The 18762-nt window shown below is 44.1% G+C and overlaps 1 protein-coding gene across 9 annotated transcripts in view; it reads right to left on the reverse strand.

Moving 5' to 3' along the window:
* The window catches only part of KCNQ1 (potassium voltage-gated channel subfamily Q member 1), a 498864-nt gene that overhangs the window by 342497 nt on the left and 137605 nt on the right, over positions 1–18762 (reverse strand). For 7 of the 9 annotated variants that reach the window (XM_053280881.1, XM_053280942.1, XM_053280934.1 and 4 more), the window contains 4 exons: positions 13935–14030; positions 11538–11666; positions 8157–8298; positions 410–436 (listed from right to left, as the gene is read on the reverse strand). In XM_053280881.1, the coding sequence (XP_053136856.1) occupies positions 410–436; positions 8157–8298; positions 11538–11666; positions 13935–14030 (394 nt within the window). The remainder of the gene's footprint in view (positions 1–409; positions 437–8156; positions 8299–11537; positions 11667–13934; positions 14031–18762) is intronic. The other 2 variants (XM_053280897.1, XM_053280886.1) reach the window with 1 other exon arrangement.

Below are 18762 nucleotides of genomic sequence, written 5' to 3' on the forward strand. Positions count from 1 at the left end.
GGGCTCATATTCTATTTCCCCCCTCACAAACTTCAAATAAAAATTTAAAATGGGACTGAAAAGTAATCATTTTTAGAAATCCCCTAAAATTACTAGAGAACAAGCAAAGGAAGAAAACCACACTGAGCAAAAGACTGTGGATCATGTGTACAGTTATAGGATAAAATATTAACCATACATCATGTAATTCAACAAGCCATTTATAAAACAATTTCCAACTTTCCTGCCTTTGTATTTGAATCATGATAATGACCAGTGTGAAAAGAATGCACATTTTAATTTATCACTCTTCTCTGCAGAATTTAGAAGTAACTATAATGATGAATAGGAACATATGAAAACCACTGCAAACAATGTTAAATTTTCAAAGACTGGTGTGCTGTAAGTAAATGTAGTTTCCTTAACTTACCAAGATATTTTAACATTCCTTTTTGTCCTGTATACTTGTAAAAGATTTGAGAAAACAGAACAAAGGGAGGAGGGGAAAGAAAAAAAAGAGAATAGATGTCAGAAGGAAAAGGGAACCTTTGTTTCCAAATGGGAGTTAGTACCTACTTATAGATTACATTGCTCTTCAAATGGTGAAAATCAAGTTAAAGGTTAATGTCACTTGTGCATAGAAAGCAATGAAAGCAGCTTTAACATCTTTTGTACTACATAAACTATTGAGAAACCCAGAACTGCATGTGAACTTTCTACCTGATATGCATTCCAATGCAGTATTTTCCAATGATATCTGCTTTCTACAACATGTTTTTAAAAACTACAGCTTTTTTGCCAGAGATATGGGCAAGCAGTTGTTCAAAGAAAAAGAATCTGAACTCTAAAATATTAAAAATGTGACTAACAGGTGTACAGGAATGCACATCAGCACTTCGCTTGTATGCTGGTGCTCTGTGCAAGTATACTTAGGGGAGGAGAGCTGGTCTTGTGGTAGCAAGCATGAATTGTCCCCTAGCTAAGCAGGGTCCACCCTGGTTTGCATTTGAATGGAAAACTGCATGAGCACTGTAAGATAATTCCCTTTAAGGGATGATGGGGTTGCTCTGGGAATAGCATCTCCGTGCAGAAGGGTCCAAGTTCCCTCCCTGGCATTTCCAAGACAGGGCTGAGGGAAAATCCTGCCTGCAACCATGGAGAAGCTGCTGCCAGTCTGTGTAGACCAGGCCTGATCAACTTTGGCCCCTCCAGCTGTTTTTGGACTACAACTCTCATAGTCCCCAGCCCTAGTGGCCAATAGCCAAGGATTATAGGAGTTGTAGGCCAACATCTGCAGGAAGGCCAAAGTTGAGCAGGCCTGGTGTAGACAATACTGAGCTAGATGGGCCAATGGTCTGACTGGGTATAAGGCAGCTTCCTCTCCCCACCCCCCACCCCCGCCAATTAAATATTTAAGGATGTTATAGGATGTCTAAGAAAAATCAAGAGGAGCATTCTATAAATAGAGGATAATATAGAACGTGTCTTGAGTAGGACTGCATCAGGCAAAGACAGCCATCAAGGATATATCTGATTTGCAAAAAATCAAATTGGCTTTCTCAGTAACAATCCAACTAAAACTCTCTTCTTAGGTTTGTGATTGAAAGTATCCATAAAACAAGCATCTTCTGTTGTATTACAGGATTGTATTCTGTTGTATTTTACAAATTGTTGAATTTTACAGTAGACAGACACAGTCAGCAACAGATTTACAATGAACTGGATCATGTCTTAGCACAGGACCTCTGAGCAACCAGAGGGCCTCCCAAATGGCTGAGGTCCGACTGTTGCTCAAAGGAACTTTTAACTTGCTACATGAGAATCACCTGAGAATCACCTGAGACAGTCTAAAGGCTCTATCTCTTGGTTGAGCAACAAGCTCAATCATGCAATGTTCTCCTCCTTTTCTTCCTCAAGAGGGTGTGTGTGTGTGCGTGTGTGTTGTTGTTGTTGTTGTTGGTGGTGGTGGTGGTGAGTGATGGAGAAAGAAGGAGCCTCTGGAGGAGTCCCTGGGGGTGTCTGTGTAGTAGGGGGAAGCTGGGAGGAAACATGCCGAAGTGAGGAATTGTCATCTTTGCTGATGTGAGGGAGCTGCCAAAGCAGTGGGGTTGGTGAGCTCTGAAGCCTTCAGCAGCTGCCCCACCAGACAGGAAAAAGCAAAGACAGTATGGAGGCTTAATCAGCTGCTGTTGAACACAACCCTTCCAATAGCTGCTGCAGCCTGCTGGATACACGTGAGGGAATATGAGCCTGCTTGATACACTGCTTGCGCACTTGGCTGACAAGCTAATGGATGCCCCCAATGCATACATAGCCTGCCTGGCTAGTATCTCAGTTCACAAAAGGAAAGTGAGCAAGGGAGAGCCAGGTGGATGAGTTCCCAGAGAATAGCAGTGTTCTGTGTGTGGGGGTGAGAGAGAGTGGGGGCAGGGGCTGGTGGGGGACAAAAGGGAAGCTGGACAAAGGGCTACACCAACTCTCAGTCAACCTCTGAACTCTGTATTCAGTAATAATGGTACAGTTACCCCCATCTCATTGAGCCTAAAGTTTCTTTCCTAGAGGTCTTCCTCCACAGCAAGTCTTTCTTCCTCTGGAGAAAGACTCCTCTCCGCTAAGCAAGTAAGCCTTAGGATATCACCCAGTGTTGCAAGACCAAATTAGACATGACATGGAGGTCCCATTATTAGAACTCCAGGTGCTTTTTTCTTTAAAAAAAAAGAAAGAAACTTCATGAAGCTTGTTTTAGGTCGGGCTTGTGGCACACTGGAAGAAGGCAACTAATCCCCTCCCTCCACACCATTACTCTGATCAAAATCAGTTCCTCCTTCACCTTTCTCATAGCCATGGAGGGGAAAAGTTATAGGCACAATTTGTATGGGGTCCTGCCACCCTTGTGCATTGTACATGGATTCCATGACAAGCCTGTGCTTATGACCAGCTTGTGCTCAGGAGAGTCCCATGGATCTTGGATCACAGCCTATGCAATTAAATTATCCTTTATTCCCTCCCACTGTATTCATTTGGCCATGTACAGCAAATACAAACTACCAATTTTTTAAAAATGAAATTTTTAAAAATGTCCCTGCCTCCTACAACTTCGAAAACATTAAGCAGGGGCGGAGCCACCACTGGATGAACAGGTTCAAAGAACTGGGGCCACCACCAATCAGCGGCCATGCCTTGTACCCCAGACACACACACCCCACATCTGATGGGGCCACACGGCCCCATTTGGGAATGAAACTACACCCCCGCATCTGATGTCAGTCATTGGGGGTATAGCTAACCGCTCCGTGTCTAACATCAGATGCAGGGCCCAGGGCTCCGGGGGCCGCAATGGAGATAGCACCTGGGCAGCCACCTGGCTCCCTCCACATCTGTCATTAAGGCTATTCACACGACCAGGAGGCTGGGAAGGAGGGCTGGCGGGGGGAAGGCTGCATAAAACTTACCTTTCCCCCAGATGATCCTGCAACATTGGTGGGAGGCGGACAGCGCTCCCACATAACCTGTGCTTCTGCATGCAGCTCAGATCTCCGGAAGCTGGGACAATGCGTCCCAGCCTCCACATATCCCACAATGCACTGCACAATGGGTGTGGTACATTGGGGAATACCCCCATAAGACAAGCGCTCTAGGCACCCATCTGTGTGCAAGCAGTCTGAGCACACACACGATCCCAGCGGCAGGATTAAGGGCGTGTTCACACCCTTAACTCCGGTTAAAGGAAGGGCTAGGTGGGCAGCACCAGGTTCTGTGCAGATCCTGGCATTGCACACGAGCAGCCTAACCCAGGCTGGGCTGCCCTAATCTGGACTAGGCTGCTCTTGAGAAAAGTCTTATTGAAAATATACCATAATTTGGGGCATAAACACTACATCAACATAAATGCCGCACTGAGGGGAAAAGGCTGATTTTTTTTCTAACCATCAGAAACACTGCATCACCAGAAATGCCACAGCTAAACCAATTAAACACGGCCAAGAAAATGTGGCGGAGGGGGGGGCCTGTTGCTTTGAGGCCCTCAACACAGAATGGAGCCTCTCATCAGCTGGAAGGCCCTGCTGTGCTGCCACCATGCCTACTTCTCAGTGGGGAAGGCTGGGCCGGCTCATTTGCTGCTGCCTCTGCCATCCCCTTCCTCTTCCCCCAGCTTGCTCCTCTTCCACCCCTCCTTCTCCATGGCCTGTGATGCGCCACCTTAAAATGGACTCTTTGACTCTCCTTGCTCCCCTTCCACCCCTTCTCCATGGCTTGCCATGTCACCTTAAAATGGACTGCTGAGCCAGGCCTCACCAAAGCATCATTGTTGTGCCCCATTGTCTGCCTCTGTGACCACCACCTCCTCTTCCTCACCTTCCTTCACCTTTATTTGCAAGTAAACACCACCACCCCTGTGGTAAATGCCGCAGGGTCCTTTAAACAACGTTTTAAAACGTATCTGCTGTGGCGTTTCTACCCAAAATTACAGTACTGGGATATTTAAATCAAGAAGAATATGACATGTAGTCATACTGGTGATCTACAGAACATTTTATTTTTCTAATTTTTAAAAAAAATTATATAAAAAGAATACAGAGTACAGAATACAGAAAAAGGAAAGTAAGCAAATATAGTAAATAACATCTCATATATTGTTTTGTACATCCAACAGGAAAACAACATTCAATCATATCAAAGTCTCCTCCTAACCACCCGTATTCTAATTAGAACTTTTGACCACCAATCTCGAATATTCAAACAGCACATCCAACTGAATATCTAAATATCAAAATTAAGCAGTATCCAAATTAAAGCAAACTCGTTCAAGAATTCATTAGCAGGGAAAATCAAAATCTTGGATGAGGTATCCGACCCTATGACAAATTATAACGTATAAAGGGTTCCCAAATAAAGTCAAATTTATCTTCTGATTTATTTTTTATATATGAGGTAAATTAGCCATTGAAGCATATTCCCAAAGTTTAAGATGCCACTCCTCTAATGTCGGTAACAAATGAGGTTTCCAATAAGAAGCATAAAGAATTCTAAAAGTCCATTAATTTCAGTAATGCAAATTAAAAGGTGAAACTGATATATGAGACAGACGCATTACATGCAAAGCGAGATAAGTCAAGCCTTAATTTGTTATAATTGTGATGATCATGGCGTACAGCTCATGAAAACCCCAAATCCACAATCTCAGAAAATTAGAATATTACATGGAACCAAGAAGACAAGGATTGAAGAATAGAACAATATCGGACCTCTCAAAAGTATACAGTGTACAGTGCTTGATTGGCCAGCAAACTCGCCTGACCTGACCCCATAGAGAATCTATGGGGCATTGCCAAGAGAGGGATGAGAGACATGAGACCAAACAATGCAGAATTGCTGAAGGCCGCTAATGAAGCATCTGGTCTTCCATAACACCTCATCATTGCCACAGGCTGATAGCATCCATGCCACGCCGCATTGAGGCAGTGATTGCTGCAAAAGGGGCCCAAACCAAGTACTGAATACATATGCATGCTTATACTTTTCAGAAGTCCGATATTGTTCTATTCTTCAATCCTTGTCTTCTTGGTTCCATGTAATATTCTAATTTTCTGAGATTGTGGATTTGGGGTTTTCATGAGCTGTACGCCATGATCATCACAATTATAACAAATTAAGGCTTGACTTATCTCGCTTTGCATGTAATGCGTCTGTCTCATATATCAGTTTCACCTTTTAATTTGCATTACTGAAATTAATGGACTTTTGCACGATATTCTAATTTTTCGAGTTTCACCTGTATTCTGCAGGTATATAAGGCTTAGTGAAATTTAACATAAAAATCTCTGGAGAAAAATTAAAAAAAAACTATTTTTAAGATTTGTTGCATCTTACTGTGAATGAACTTCAAAAATTTCTGAGCTTTAGTGCATGTCCACCACATGTGATAAAAGGTTTCCAGCTGATTCATACACTTCCAGCAATTTTTGGGATACTTATTGTTTATCTTTGAAATCATCATTGGAGTAATATACCATGGAAATACATTTGTTTTTCTAATTTATGCTGCTATGGTAATTCTTACTCTTATATTTATGTAAGTGTCATGTCTCAGGATTTTGTATTGAAATAATAGACAGTAATACAAAAACACTGTCAAGATTTATTAAAGGAAGTGAAACATTATTTATATTAGCATTTTATTATTTAACTAAGCATTGTTTAAGTATAAAAAGGTTTGATGCTATCGCCTGCTGGGCCATCACTTAAATATTTAGGATGGGCAAAATGACATAAGAACAGCCCTGCTGGATTAAGCACAAGGCCCATTTAGTCCAGCATCCTGTTTCAAACAGTGGCCCACTAGATGCCTCTGGGAAGCCCACAGGCAAGAGCTGAAAGCATGCTCTCTCACCTGCTGTTGCTCCCCTACAACTGGTATTTAGAGGCATCTTGCCTCTGAGACTGGAGGTGGCCTAAAACCACCAGACTAGGAGCCATTGATAGACCTGTCATCCATGAATTTGTTTAAGCCCCTTTTAAAGCCATCCAAGCTAGTGATGATCACCATATCCCATGGCAGAGAATTCTGTAGATTAATTATGTGCTCTGTGAAAAAGTACTTCCATTTTTTGGTCCTAAATTTCTTGGCCATCAGTTTCATGGGATGACCTCTGGTTCTAGTGTTGTGAGAGAGGGAGAAAAATTTCTCTCTGCCCACCCTCTCCACTCCATGCATAATTGTATACACCTCAATCATGTCACCTCTTTTCCAAACTAAACTGCCCCAGACGCAGTAGCCTTGCTTCATAAGGAATGTGCTCCAGGCCCCCTGATAATCTTGGTTGCCATCTTCTGCACCTTTTCCAGTTTTATAATATCCTTCTTAAGATATGGCAACCAGAACTGTACGCAGTACTCCAGATATGGCTGCACCATAGATTTGTATAAGCACATTGTAATATTAGCATTTTTATTTTCAGTCCCCTTTCTAATCTCTAGCATCTCTAATCTAGATCTCTAGCATTGAATTTGCCATTTTCAGAGCTGTCAAGCACTGAGCCGACACTTTCAACAAGCTGTCCACCACAACCCCAAGATCTTTCTCTTGGTCAGCTCAGAACATATCAATGTATATATGAGTTGGAGTTTTTGCCCCAATATGCATAACTTTACACTTGCTTACCCTGAACTGCATCCAGCCATTTTGCCACCCACTCACCCAGTTTGGAGATATCATTTTGGAGCTCCTCACAATCTGTTTTGGGTCTCACTACCCTAAACAATTTAGTGTCATCTGTAAATATGTCCACTTCGCTGTTCACCCCAACTTCTAGAACATTTATGAATAAGTTACAGAGCACTGGTTCCAGTAAAGATCCCTGGGGGACCCCACTTCTTACTTCCCTCCATTCTGAAAACTCTCCATTTATTCTTACTCTCTGTTTCCTGTCCTTCAACTAGTTACCAAACAACACATGAAGCTGTCCCCTTATCCCATGACTACCAAGTTTACTCAAGAGCCTTTGATGAGAAACTTCGTCAAAAGCTTTTTGGAAGCTCAAGCATACTGTGTCAACCAGAACACCTATATCCACATGCCTGTTGACACTCTCAAAGAGCAGGTTAGTGAGGCAAGACTTGCCCCTGCAGAAAGCAACTTCAGCACGACCTATTCTTCTATATGTTTTAAGTATTTTGTCCTTAAGGATGCTTTCCATCAATTTACCCAGCACAGAAGTGGATCACAATTTTGTCATGACCACCAATATTGCAGGAAAGGAAGGCCAATCTGGGATATCACACAAGCCAACATGATGAATCAAATTCCACTGTGCTGCTAGCAAGCACAATTGGCAAATGTGTTGAATCAGTGTTGTCTAAAACTATTAAGCTGCAAAGAAAGGGGCAGAGATAAGAAGTGTGGATTGATAGGGTCAGGCAAAAGGTATTTCAGCCACTAAAAAGCTTTCTACTTTGGTATAGAAACTAAACAGACAAACCCTTGAAACTGATGGGCAATAACACAGAACAGTCACTCACACACTTGTTCAGACTTAACAAGATTAGTGTTTTGCTCATCACTGTGTGGGATATTACAGATAGACGTTTTTAGGGCTCGAGCGCCAATTAGGTTGTTTTGTCTAGTTAAATGGTAGGTCCTTATTTTAATACATGCACATTCTAAGTGAAATTCTTACCAGAATTTTCAAATGCATCCACATTAAAGTTGTCAGATTTTCTATCCTCCATGACATGATCAAATGTGATTTGTGGAACAGGTAACATTTTATCAGGAGAAGTAGATCCATTATCTTTTTCTGACTTAAACTTCTTTTTTATCTAATAAAAATAACAATTCAAATATTTTCTTAAACAACTGCTATGTTAACAATGAACTACCCTGATTTATAATTATTGTAATTAAAAACAACAAAATAAAAAAATAGAAAATGAAAAAATCACCATTTATTACGGAAGAAAATAATTATGCCTGACCTTAATTTCCATTAGTACCACAGGACAGATTCTATTCAAAAGTAAATGGTCTCAATGGTTGCAATCCAACAGATAGCCATTTGTGTTTAATAACAACTGACTGCCATGATTCCTACATATGTTGTAACTATTCATTGCATTTAAGCCATTCACTCTAGTTAACACAGACATTATTAGAATCCACCACAGCTGAGGATCCGGCCCACTAGTCTTGTCAATACGAAGTTGCATATGATATCTTACAATCTATCTCACAATAGATAAGTGAGAAACCCTTTAATTTGTTTCTGTATTATTTGCAAAAATAAATGATTTTTTATAAACACACAATTACTTTATGCAAATTCAACATACATTTCATAAACATAATGTTATTCCACTCCATAAAATCCTCATACTTCTTGAAAAACTAGACTTCAAGGAAACACTTCAAAATTTCATTCATGACACTCATCTGCTGCAAGTGAACATGAAGTTACCAGCCTGTGTTTTTATTCAAGCAGGGCTTTTTTGGTGACGGTATGTACCAGTACATAGTACCGGCACCTACTGGCACCCTGCCTCACCCCCAAGCTCCAAAAGCACCCAGCGCAGTGCTCAAAATCCCCACCGGGGATCGCAGAGGCAAGGAGGACAGAAAATGAAGGCAAAGCCCTCCCCATCACTGCTATCTAGAGGTGCTCTTACCCCTGGACTTCTGGGCTGAAGTACAGGGCCTCTACATCCCCTGTGGCCCCCCAAATCCTCTTAGTCTGTCCCAGATGGTGTGGTCACCCAGCCAAGCATGATGGTGCTTAATTTGCAGGGGGGGGGGCTCCAAAGGCCTCTAGCTCCAGGCTCCAAAATTACCTAGGTGCACCTCTGCTGCTATCCCCAGCAGGAAGGGAATTTTTTTAGTGCCGCACTGGGTGCTTTAGGAGCTTGGCCATACCCCCTTGCAGCGCACACACAGAACTTGGCATGGCCAAGCTCCAAAAGCACCTGGCACCATGCTCGAAAGCTCACTCCTTGCTGGGGATTGTAGCAGTGGGAAGGGCTTCGCCTTCATTCTCTGCAGGATCCCTGGTGCAGAGTGAATTTCTGAGCGCTGCACCATGTCCCTTACCAATTTTGTTGTATAACAAAAAGGGGGTAGCTTTGATAAGTTGGAGTTCTTTAACCTCCTAAGTAAATTGGTATACAGTTTAATCAGCCACTCTCCGGATTTCTCAGCTGGCACACAGGGAGACTTAAAGAAGCAGTGCAAGAGGCACAGGCTGCTCCGTCCACTCTTGCCTCTTGCACGGCTTCATTAAACCTCCCCACATGTCAGCTGAGAAGCAGGGAGAATGGCTATTTAAACTTTACACCTCTCCATATTTCTCAGCTGACACACAGGGAGCTTTACTGTTTAGATAGCCACTCTCCCCATGCTGGCTGCTCCATCCTTTCTCGCCATGACAGTGGATTATTTAGCTAAGGAACCTAACCCAATTTGAGTGGTTAGGTCAAGCACTGCAATATCATGGTTGCTGCAAATGTTATCCCCAAGATATTAGAGAGCCTCCTGGATTTCATTTCTCAAACTTTCCTTGCAGTGTAATCTAGACAAAATGACTTTGCCCACTCAGTGATGGGCATCACCTACTAGTCTTTAATAAGAGACAAGCAGCTCTAGATGAATCTCCTGGGGTGAAGAATGGCAAAGTCACTCAGGAGGACTCATAGTCCATCTTCCCAAATAAAATTACTGGGATAGTCTGTCATATCCCAAATTATTGAGATAGTTGCACTTTGCTGGGGCTTCCTCTTGCTTTCTTCACTAACCTGTTTTTCTCTTTTTCTTGACTGATACCATATGCCAGCAGGCCAGAAAATCCTACCAGGCAGAAATTTCATGTCCAATGCAATTGTGGTTGAAACAGAATTAAAGAGGGAGATAGTCTTTCTCTCCCTATAAAGCCTCACCTTGGCTACTGATGAGAAGCGGAGAGGAAGAGGACTACAGAACCTGACATTGCTTCTTGCCAGCTGGTCACACCAGTCAGCTGCTTATATGCATGACTGTGTGCAACATCACTTGAGGGATATCCTGTTATACAAATACGGTATTCTAGCTGAACCCACAAAGATCATCTGTGCACTAGGACTTTGTTGCTCTCCTTGCCCCCTACAACAGCCCCTGCTTTATTGCTCAGTGTCAGCCACCCACTCTCACTCGGCCCTTCCCCGCCGCTCACTCTCACTCCCTGCTCACTCGCTCACTTGACCCCTCCCTGCCGCTCACTCACTCACCCCCTCTCCACCGCTCGCACACTCACTTGCCCCCTCCCCGCCACTCGCTCTCTCACATGCCCCCTCCCTGCTGCTCGCTCTCTCACTCCCTAATCGCTCTCTCACTCACCCCCTCCCTGCCACACGCTCGCTCGCTTTTAAAAGAACGACCCTGACTACCAATAGGTTTCTGGGCAAAATACAAAGTGCTGGTTATTACCTATAAAGCCTTCCTGGCACTCACTCGCCCCTCCTGACCATTCGCTCTCTCACTCACTCCCTGCTTGCTCTCTCACTCAGCCCCTCTCCACTACTCGCTCGCTCTCCATCTCCCCACAGCTCTCTCTAATTCTCCCCCTCCTTGCCAGTCACTCTCTCATTCACCTTCTCCCTGTCGCTCTCTCACTCACCCCTCCCCATCATATGCATGCTCACTCGCACTTCCCCACCCCTCGCTCACCCCCTCCCCACGCACTCACACGCTCACCCCCTCTCCGCCATTCGCTCACTCACTCGCCCCCTATCCGCTCCTCTTCCCTATCTGCATATGGAATCCCCACTGTCCAATCACCACAGTGCTTCTGTTCTGTTACCTCCAATTGGTAAAGCACTGTGTGGGCGGGGCTTGTCACGTATGACTTTAGTGTATAATATATATAGATGTTCTTTGCGGATAATATGGGAAAATATTATATTATATATTCTCTAGAAAGGTAATTCTGTGTAGAGAAAGGCAGAATTGCCTTAGGAAAGAGTTTGGTTCAATATAGTTTACATTCAAGTATATCTAATTATACATATTCAAGAATAATTGAAATACAGCTTATTACCGACACCATCCCTGTTTTCTTTGGCTTGGGACTAGGGGACATAAAGTGATGATTTCTGGAAGGTTTTTTAATGTATATTTTCCATGTAGAAGAGTCTGGGTTTTCAGATGCATAGCACCTCCAGGCAGTCTAAAACATTTATTAGAAATGCACAAAAGATAAATTAAAAGCGTTACCAAAAACTGTATTACTGGAAAGCATCAAGATTGCAAATGCAGTTTATATGCAACAATACACATTTTCTGTTTAGATGTAAACATGTATCCAGTTCAGGGATGCAGTCAAATTTCAGAAACAGAAAAGGCAGAAACAAAAAGCAAAACACTTCACAGCTCTCTGTTTTTTTAATCCCTTAATATCTGAAAGTGAGAGTGAGATCCCCCCACCCCACAACCCCATCTGACTGCCTCCCTGATCCTGCATAAGAGCAGGGGGTGGGGGATATCATTAAAAATCACAGGGTTGACAAATTTCCTTGAAATAAAAAATACAGAAATCCTGCCATCCTGGACTACATGTGCACCCAGTTTGAGAATTCTATGCCCAGCCATTCCAAAAGTGTAAAGCATCGCATAGAAAAGGGGGTGGTGTTGCACTTTTTAATTAAGGCAAAGGGCAGATTGCTTCACATGGGTGTGGAATGATGGAATTACACTGGGTTCTGGCAATTCTAACCCAATATCGGGGCCTGATATTGGATTGGAATTCAGCTAATTTTTACTAATTTTAGCACTCAGAGGAATTTCAACATTGCAATCCTGACTTTGCATATGTCTAGTACACTCACACACACGGAGGCGAATCTCACGGAGAGCCCATTCTCCCCACAGACGATCACCGGAGCAGCCCTGGGCAGCCGGATCAGCTGCCCACACAACTTCCGGCTCTGTCACGGAACCGGCTGGGGGCTGTGGGGATCAGGGGCCGCACGGCCCCCAGAAGTTCCAGGATGCCCCGCGCGACTGGATGGGGCATCCTGGAGGGATCCCCAAGCCTGGGAGGCTGTTTGCAGCCTCCCGGCCGGGGGTCTCCTCATGTGTTGCCGGGCATGGAACCACACTGTGGCAACACATGACCAAAAAACCTGGGTTAGCAGAGCGCTCGCTCTGCTAACCTGGGGTTAGGGGAGGGGGAATTAGCATGGTTTGCTGCTGAGAGCCAAGTGGCTCCCATTGCAGCACATGACTGCCAAAAAGCAGGCTAGGCTCCCTTAGCCTGCCTTTTGGCGGTCGTGAGAATTGCCTCACTATGTACTGAGGATAACACTTTATGGGTGGGTTCAAACATGACACTGGTTATTGGTCTCTTCTGAGCTAGATTCAAGGTGCTGGTCTTGGCCTTTAAAGCTCTACATGTCTGTGGGCCAGGGTATCTGTCAGACCGCATTCACCCATATGAACCTGCCAGGGCCCTCCGCTCATCATTTCAGGCCCTGCTCATGGCCCCACCACTGATAGTTGGCAGGGACTTGATACAGGGCCTTTTCGGTTGCGGCCCCTCAGCTCCAGAACACCCTCCTTGTAGAGCTTTGCCATGATGCCTCCCCCAGTGTTTTTACAAAACAATTAAAACACATCTTTTACAAGATGCTTTTTAATATTTCACCTGTTGCTTATTTCACCTGTTGCTTAGGTTCTTTAGCTTTTATAGTTCTTAGTTTTTAGGTTTTTTAAAATAACGTTTAATTTGCAAATTAAAAATCTGTAATTCCGATTGTCGTTTTAGCTTGGATTTTTAACTTGTTTAGCTTAATCTGGTTAATTTTATTAGTCTGATTTTGCATTGTAACTATTCTATAAATATTGTGAGCCGCCCCAAGCAGTAGTGTACTGGAGGAGTGGGGTATAAATATTATAAACAAACAAGCAAACAAACAAACAACACGGAACCTAGTTGCAGAGCTGGTGAACAACTTGTCTGTGACTGAACCCACATCAAAGCAGGGTCCCAAAGTTAATTCAGGGCCTCAAACTGAGATGTGTAATCAAAATCTGAATCTGGCTTGCCAAACCAAGTGCTGCTCCCACGCATTATGTCTGAATCCACACTCCTCATGAACCTCTGGTTCACTCCTGGCAAGCCCACCCCTTTTGCCATTGGGATCAAATGTTGTAAGGCAGCACAAGGCAGTCTGGGATAGCATGGCTCAATTTGGCTACTTCCAGTAAAGTGAGATATGTGATCAACTGAAGCACCTGCTTCAGATTCCCTTCATATATTCAGAACCAGTGCAACTGCCAGAACCCAGTGCAATTCCCTCCATATCATGAGGGAATGTCAGGATCCATTTTATGTATGAACCCAGACGATTTATCATATGATATGGACTGTTGTCTATAAATACTTATGCTACCATGCATTTGTTATTCCTTTAAGTGCTATAAGTTACTGTGATACCTGAATGAGAGAAGCAGCTGCTGGGATTTGTCGGTTGAAGTGCTTCTGCCTTTGTTTCTGCTGTACCTTCAGAGCAAACCCAGAACCAAGAATTCCCTGAGGAGGAAGTAATTTTTAGAGGAGAAAACAACTTGAGTACCAAAAGTTGCCTACCCCTAATTTAGAGTAAATTTGAAGTACAGCTGTATTTGAAGAAGCAAGATAGAAAAAGCATTGACGCTTTTGAACTTTGGTGCTGGAGAAGACTTTTGAGGATACTATGGATAGTTATGTGCCCGGACCGGTCTGGAGGCCATTCTACAGGCCTCCGGACCAGTCCGAACATGGGCAGTTCGGGTTTGGGTGGATTGGGGTGGGGGGTTCCTTTAAGGGTGGGGGAGGGTTTACTTACCCCTCCCGCGCTTTCCCAACTCCGGTGCCCATATTTCCTTTAGCAATCGGGGTGGCAGGATACCATCCTCTCGCCTCTTTACCCGCTTGGCTGCGCGCATGCCCGTATTTCCTTTAGCAATCAGGTGGCAGGATACCTCCCTGCTGCCCCTCACCCGCTTGGCTGCAAAAGGCTTTTTGAAGAAAAGAAGCCTTTTGCGTGCACGCGCAAAAGGTTTATTTTCTTCAAAAAGCCTTTTTCAGCCAAGCAGGGGAAGGGGTGGCAGGGAGGTTCTTAAAGCCTTTTGCAGCCAAGTGGGCAAAGGGGTGGCAGGGAGGTATCCTGCTGCCCGATTGCTAAAGGAAATACGGGCGCGCGGGCAGCCAAGCGGGGAAAGCGGCAGCAGGGAGGTATCCTGCCGCCCCAATTGCTAAAGGAAATACTGGCGCCAGAGTTGGGAAAGCATGGGAGGGGTAAGTAAACCCTCCCCCGCCCTTAAGGAACCCCCCACCCCAGTGCCAGACTGCAGCTCCGCGGTTCCGTGCACACCCCTAACCATGGACTGCCAGGAAAACAAACAAATGGATCCTAGAACAAATCAATCCAGAATTTTCACTCGCGGCACAAATGACCAGGCTCAAACTATCATAACTTGGACACATTATGCAAAAACCCAGCTCCCTTGAGAAGTCCATAATGCTGGGAAAAGTCGAAGGAAAGAGAAGAAGAGGACGACTAGCAGCAAGGTGGAAGGACTCGATTACGACAGCAATGAATGCACCACTGGGAGACCTTAAAGGCCAAGTTGAAGACAGATCATCCTGGAAAGAATCTATCTATGTGGCTGCTAAGAGTCGACACTGACTTGACAGCACTTAATCAATCAATCAATCAATCAATCAGTCAGTCACAGCTGTATTGGGTCAGACTTGCTGATACCTACATCACTTCTGTCAGATTCTGCCTGGTCATGCTTGAGCTGTCATATTTCCTGTTCTTTATATAATGATTCAAATCAACCCACCCAGCTTTATACTCTGAATGATGAGTTGGTACAAACTCATTCTTAATTCATTCAAAATCAACAGTGATGACTTATTTTTTAATAAGGAAATACCTTCATCTATAGCAGTTCCTAGTATACATTTTAATTCAACTGTAAATAGATTTATATATGATTCAAGGTCCTTTAAAAGGCAACAGCCTTTCCACTGGACCAGTACTGTAAAACTTTGGCCTTCCTGCAGATGTTGGACTACAACTCTAATCATTCCTGACTATTGGCCACTTTGAGTGTGGATGATCGGAGTTATAGTCCAACAACAGCTGAAGGGTCAAATTGTGCAGCCCCACATTAGACTAAAGAGGATTGACATTTAGCACTTGTGCACAGATCTGTTTCAATTCAGCAGCATCTTGAGCATACAGGAGCTCTGATGCGCACATAAAGCCCACATGCAATCAAGATAATGCACCTAAGTTGGAGTGGGGGAGAAACAAAAGCTGCATTACTTGGTTGCCACTGCCAAGCAGCAACTGAGGGGAGAAGGTGACCAAGCAATCTAGCCTGCTCTCTGCACATGCAGCCACTGGTGTCAGGAGACAGGACTACTCTGCACACAAAATGTATTAAGTATATCTGCCATAAAGTGATTAGGAATCCCTTTATGGCAGATACACTGGAGTTTCATGTGTGTATGTACTAGAGCTCAGTTCTGAAAGCCAGAAAGGCTATGCATGGGAAATGTATTGCAACAAGTCTCAGGACATCAAGGGACAAAGCTGAAATGATATTATATGAGCCAGGATGGCAGAACTAGACACATGCTAGCAGCAAAGCATACACTGCAGCCCAAGCAAACTATAATATTGCAATCAAACACATTGGCACAGTCCAGACATAATGCTAAACCATGGTTAACGCTATCTGAACAAGCCTTGGAGAGCTCCTCCTCCTTGGAGAGCTAGGCTCCTCGCTCCTCTCCTCTTGCATGCAAGAGGAAAATGAGTCTTTTTGTTTTCACTTTAAAGCAAACCCATTTTGAATGAACTTGAGGAATTGTAGTTTGTTCTAAACTCTAGCTAAAAGAAATCAGAATCAAACCATGGCTTGTTCTTAAGTGAAAGCAGAGGTTTTATTCACCTCTTCTCACAGGTGTGAGAGAGTGGAGTGGAATGGAGTGGAGGAGGGAGCACACAGTTCTCCAAGGCTCATTCATAGTATTAAACCCTGATTTAATGTTATGTCAGAACTGGACCACTGATTACTACTCATAATTATAAACTATAGTAGTGACTTGCATTAATTTCAGTGGAATGAACTTCCAAATAAGCATATTTAGGATTGTGGCATAATAATATGCCTCAAGGATAAAATTGTAAAGCACCAAGAAGAACAGGCCCTGCTGGGAGTCAGCCAGCATGCAGAGGCGTAACTATAAGGGGGGCAGGGGGGGCACGTGCCCCGGGCGCCATCTTTTCTGGTCACATGGGGGGCGCCGACATGACAAAAAATTTTTTTAATTTTTTTAAAATTTTTTTGTTAATACAAATGTTTCCTGCTCAGTGCAGCAGCACTGCAGCAGTCAAAGGAGCGCGTAGGCAGCCCATCTCCCACAAGCAGTCCCTTCCGCGCCGCCCCCCATTGCTTTGCTGGCGCCTGGCGGCCAGTCAGTGGCCTGGCTTGGCGGTGGCGGGTGCTTGTGAGGAAAAACCTAAGTATACTGTAGTATGTTGTTGCGCGGGGGGCGCCATTTCAGTGCTTGCCCCGGGCGCCATTTTCCCTAGTTACGCCTCTGCCAGCATGGCTTCCACCAAACTTTTGGAGTTCTTTGAGAGTGTCAACAAGTGTGTGGATCAAGGTGATCCAGTTGACATAGTATACCTGGACTTCCAAAAAGCTTTTGACAAAGTTCCTCATCAAAGACTCCTGAGGAAACTTAGCAGTCATGGGATAAGGGGACAAGTACATGTGTGGATTGCTAACTGGTCAAAAGACAGGAAACAGAGGACAGGTATAAATGGAGAGTTTTCACAATGGAGGGAAGTAAGAAGAGGGGTCCCACAGGGATCTGTACTGGGACTCGTGCTTTTTAATTTATTCATAAATCATCTAGAAGCAGGGATAAGCAGCAATGTGGCCAGATTTGAAGGTACCAAACTCTTCCGGATAGTGAAATCTAAAACGGATTGTGAGGAGCTCCAAAAGGATCTCTCCAAACTGGGGAAGTGGGCGACAAAGTGGCAAATGCGGTTCAATGTTGGCAAGTGTAAGGTGATGCACATTGGGACTAAAAACCCCAACTTTGAGTATATGCTGATGGGATCTGAGCTGTCGGCGACTGGCCAGGAGAGGGATCTTGGGGTCGTGGTGGACAGCTCATTGAAAGTGTTGACTCAATGTGAAGCAGCTGTGAAAAAGGCCAATTCTATGCTAGGAATCATTAGGAAGGGGATTGAAAATAAAATAGCTAATATTATAATGCCCTTATACAAAACTATGGTGCGACCACACTTGGAGTACTGCATACAATTCTGGTCACCACATCTTAAAGAGGACATTGTAGAACTGGAAAGGGTACAGAAGAGGGCAACCAAGATGATCAGGGGCCTAGAGCACCTTTCTTATGAGGCAAGACTACAACACCTGGGGCTTTTTAGTTTAGAAAAAAGACGACTGCGGGGAGACATGATAGAGGTCTATAAAATCATGCATGGTGTGGATAAAGTGGAGAGAGAGAGATTATTTCCCTCTCACACAACACTAGAACCAGGGGTCACTCCATGAAATTGATTGCCAGGAGGTCTAGGACCAACAAACGGAAGTACTTTTTCACACAACGTGTGATCCACTTGTGGAACTCTCTGCCACGGGATGTGGTGACAGCCAACAGCCTGGATGGCTTTAAGGGAGGTTTGGATGACTTCATGGAGGAGAGATCTATCGTGGCTACCGGTCGGAGGGCTATGGGCCACCTCCAGCCTCAAAGGCAGGATGCCTCCGACCACCAGTTGCAGAGAAGTAATGCCGAGAGAGAGGACACGCCCTCAACTCCTGCCTGTGGCTTCCAGCAGCATCTGGTGGGCCACTGTGCGAAACAGGATGCTGGACCAGATGGGCCTTGGGCCTGATCCAGCAGGGCTGTTCTTATGTTCTTAATAAACTCTGTATTTAAATTTGCAACCTTTTATCACCTATTTTGAAGAATTTGTTGGTGTGAAATAAATGACCAACTTCCCAATGACCAAAAGTCACAATCCTGCCACTTAAATTAGCTGAATGCACTACTTTTAACATCAGAATATGCTTGAGGAAAGGTTTAAAAATATTTTTAAAGAATAAATTTTTGAATATTATCATATTTTCACTGTTTTTTTTCTCAACAGATTTTTAACACTCCACAATCACATCAATGATTCCAAAATGACATCATGCCCAAGGTAAGCAGAATGTCTTTC

Source organism: Hemicordylus capensis, chromosome 1, assembly GCF_027244095.1.
Source record: "Hemicordylus capensis ecotype Gifberg chromosome 1, rHemCap1.1.pri, whole genome shotgun sequence".
NCBI lineage: Eukaryota > Metazoa > Chordata > Lepidosauria > Squamata > Cordylidae > Hemicordylus > Hemicordylus capensis.